Genomic DNA, 3431 nt, shown 5'->3' with positions numbered 1-3431 from the left:
ATTGTACAATTTAAATTCGAGCTATAGAAGACAGAGAAGGAAAACAGTGGAACTCCTTCCCCAGGCAGATGACTTAAGGATAAGGAGGGGAGAAGCTTGCTGGAAACATAAAGGAGAAGGGGTCCTGGATGTTCGTACAATGTGAACATGGCTCTCAGATTCCAGAGTCCCAAACACTCAGAAACAGACACTACCATCAGAAATTGCAAGCTGATTGTTTTATTGGTATACTGAAGTTAGAGCATGACCACGTGTGTCATGGCGTTTGAAACACTGTTTTCTTCTTATTCACTTCCTGAAAAAGACAAACAAACAAGGAAGATTATAGACAACACTTGACCTGGCAGGAAATGTCTAATCCCTCACTGGTGTACTGCAGTGAGGGAGATGCAAGTCCTTACTCTTGCCCTCTATCCCTTCTACAGCCCCCTTCTCCTTAGTAAGATTTTCTTTGTTCACTCTTTAAGCCATTGCAGGTAATGTGATTTAAACTGTTGCTTAGATGAGAAAGAGAAACAAGTATTGTTATGTTGTTCACGCTTTGTTGCTGTTGGTTATGTAAGGGCTATTTTTACAAAGATAGGCACTGCAACATATCCTGTAATAGTGAGAATGTGAAACCAGCCTCAATGTCCAGTGACAGGGATTGGTTAAATAGATTTTGGAACCACCAAACAATAGAATAGTATACAATTGTAAAAACAAACTAACCAACAAACACTGAAGAGATCTAAATGAACTCATGTGAATGTTTTCTAAACAATCAATTTTTCCTATGAATAAGACACAAATCTGAATATAGAGTATGGTATAAGTGGTTGTAATAAAAACATTATATATATTTATGTAGCAATAAATATTTCCAAAAAGAGATTCCAAAGAGTAAAAGATGGGGGTTTTGAGAAGGATAGAAGGGAAGAAAGATGAGTTACGCTCTTACTATTTAGCTCTGTACCTTTTTGTTCACTGAGATTAGTTTTTGTTAGCTTATGCATGTATGACTTTAAATGTAAGTATTTTAAAAATGAGATACCATTTAACAGCTGAAAGTTCAAGGACCATTTAGTGGGAATACTGGACATGAAAGCCTGATGTGAGGCAGGACTGAGCAAAGCATGTCCAGGTGAAAACTTTAAATGGGAGTTTTTGAGTTTGAGGAAAGAAAACAGAAAGCCAAAAGGAGAACATGGTTCTACACCACCCTCATCATCAACCTTATTTAAGACATGTAATTTGAAGATAGTGATTTCCAAAATCAGAATTGCCTTCAAGAGCTTCTGTAAAACACAGGATCTTGATACCATATACAAGAATATCTGAATAACAATTTTTAGAAATGTGTTCCAGGACAAGGCAATCATAACAGCTTTTCAATGAACTCATTGGCACAATGAAGTTGGAGAGCTGTAGCAGTTGGAGCCTTCGATGGATAATAAACTGGAATAATACCTGTCGTTGAATCCTAGATTACTGGGGAGACTGCTCCTTTGGAGGTCTTGATGGGCGGCTCCCTTGGGAAGGTGGAGGTGTTCCCTCGGGCTTTCCAGGAGGAGGTGAGGGACGATGATGGTGATGGCCTCCTGGTTTCTGTGTGTTTTGTGGCTCTCCTGTAGGAGGTGGAGGACGGTGGTGGTGGCCTCCGTGATGGGGTGGTTTCTGCTGAGGGCCATCATCCTTGTTTCCATCACCAGCAGGGTGTTTCGATAGCTGTCCTCCCAAAGGTGGTCCCTGATGCGCCTCATCTATGAACTGGTCAGAGTCTTCCTCATCTGTGTGAGTTGAAACAAGAAGAGCTGAGCTCAGAGCTGGAAAACCCTCCTGTGTTCATACCTCTCTGTCTTCACCACAGAGCCCTTCTCTCCCTGACCTGCGTCTCAACTCCCAACCTCCCCGATTCCCAAGGCTTCCTGATTAGAACTCCTCTTCATCCACATAAGGGTGATGAAAAATCAAATTTCTTTGTTCATGGTCCCCAGAATCAAGGTTGGGAGAAAACTACTTATATCTCTGAGGCACTGACATTAGTCAATTCCTGAGAAGAAAATGTTGATAAGAAGACACTTGAAAATTCATCAATTCTTCAGGAAAAAATGGAGACAAAATTTACTGAGAATTTATTGGAATTTACCTGATATTATGGAGGGAACGTCTTCCTGGCTGACATCTAGAAAAGAAGTAGAGGATGATGGGAAAAGTTACTGCGTGCATCTTTCAGGGCTCATAGTGTTCTACGAGGAAAAGGGACCTCTGATAACACCCTGTGCATGTCCGTTTGTGGCCTCATCAGTCACTGTCTGATGCTACTGGAAGTGGAGCAAGACGTAAGGGGAAGCAGGGTTGTTACTACACTGAGCATCAACCAGGAACTCAACAGAGAAGGGCCCCTGTTGGTCCTGTTATGATTCCTCAAGCCTTAGTGCTTATTTAGTTAAACTGCCCTGAGTATTTCAATGACATATTTGGGGATTCTTCTGCCCTCTTTCATCTGTAAATATGTTGCTTATGTTTGCAAGCTTTCTCAACAGGAGCCACCAGAAGTAACCACTTGGATACAATCTGAAGCATGCCACTCCCAGCACCTTGAAATACTACATGCAGGAGAGAAGAAAATGCCAGTGTTTCACTCTGGTTATTGTCTATCTCTATGTAGACAGAGACAAGTGTTTTACCCATTTCTCTGTCTCGGCAGTAGCTCTGACATGTGTTTATCTCCTTCATGATGCTCAGCCACTGTACAGCAAGGCCAGCATCATCCCTGTCTACCGGGATCAGTACAGGATCATCACAGCTGCACTTCCCTGGCTCTGTCTTGCATTCTCCACGTCCTTCACAGCAGTCCCATGTCTCTATAAATGCAAATCTCACTCTCTCACTCCCCTGGTACAAATTCTTTATCGGGTTCTATTTGTGCAATCAATAAACTATGAGGCCTTGATGAGGAATGAAGGCACAACAGGTCTTCTGATCCTTGGCATGAGAACTCTGCAGTCCCATCTGTTTTCTCATCCTCCTCTCTTCCCTCCACTTTCCCCCTCTATAGCGTTTGCCCGTAAACCCCAATCAGAGTCACAATCTCTTCCCCCAACTGGTCTTACCTTCACTTGAGCTCTGAACTGAGCTGAAGGCCAGCAGGGCCACTGACAGCAGAATCAGAAGCATCTTGCAGGAGGCTCTGGAGTCACTCCCAACTTTGTGCTGGGAGAACGTGTCAGCTCCCTTTATAAAGACAAGCAGAACAATGGCGCATTTGAGCTCCCTACTGGGTGGGCCTCATCACCTCAGAGACTGGGTTCTGCTTTGCTTACTGCAGGTCAAGTGTATCCCTCATTTCTTTGGGACTCTAGCCCAGCAGGAAGGGTTGGGTAGGACGTTGTTTGTATATAATATCTAAAAGGTACAACTATGACTTGGATAAATGTTTTGACAGAACT

At 42.9% G+C, this 3431-nt stretch overlaps 1 protein-coding gene across 1 annotated transcript; it reads right to left on the bottom strand.

The window, feature by feature from the left end:
* Positions 1-204: 204 nt before the first annotated feature.
* Positions 205-3194, bottom strand: LOC102129554 (salivary acidic proline-rich phosphoprotein 1/2). The gene is made up of 4 exons (XM_045364669.2): positions 3096-3194; positions 2129-2164; positions 1450-1769; positions 205-295 (listed from the first exon to the last, which is right to left on the bottom strand). Exons 1-3 carry the CDS (start codon positions 3157-3159, stop codon positions 1468-1470), a joined length of 402 nt encoding a protein of 133 aa, XP_045220604.2. The 5' UTR covers positions 3160-3194; the 3' UTR covers positions 205-295; positions 1450-1467.
* Between the last annotated feature and the right edge of the window lie 237 nt (positions 3195-3431).

The sequence above is a fragment of the Macaca fascicularis genome, chromosome 11, assembly GCF_037993035.2.
Source record: "Macaca fascicularis isolate 582-1 chromosome 11, T2T-MFA8v1.1".
Classification (NCBI taxonomy): Eukaryota; Metazoa; Chordata; class Mammalia; order Primates; family Cercopithecidae; genus Macaca; species Macaca fascicularis.
The sequence above is the reverse complement of the archived record's forward strand: the minus strand, read 5'-3'. Positions and strand labels throughout refer to the sequence as shown.

Coding starts and splice junctions, on each gene's coding strand:
- LOC102129554 (XM_045364669.2), bottom strand. CDS start 3,159: ATGCTTCTGATTCTGCTGTCAGTGGCCCTGCTGGCCTTCAGCTCAGTT. Junction 2,165..3,095: donor AGTTCAGAGCTCAAGTGAAG/GTAAGACCAGTT, acceptor CTTCTTTTCTAG/ATGTCAGCCAGGAAGACGTT. Junction 1,770..2,128: donor CGTTCCCTCCATAATATCAG/GTAAATTCCAAT, acceptor CAACTCACACAG/ATGAGGAAGACTCTGACCAG.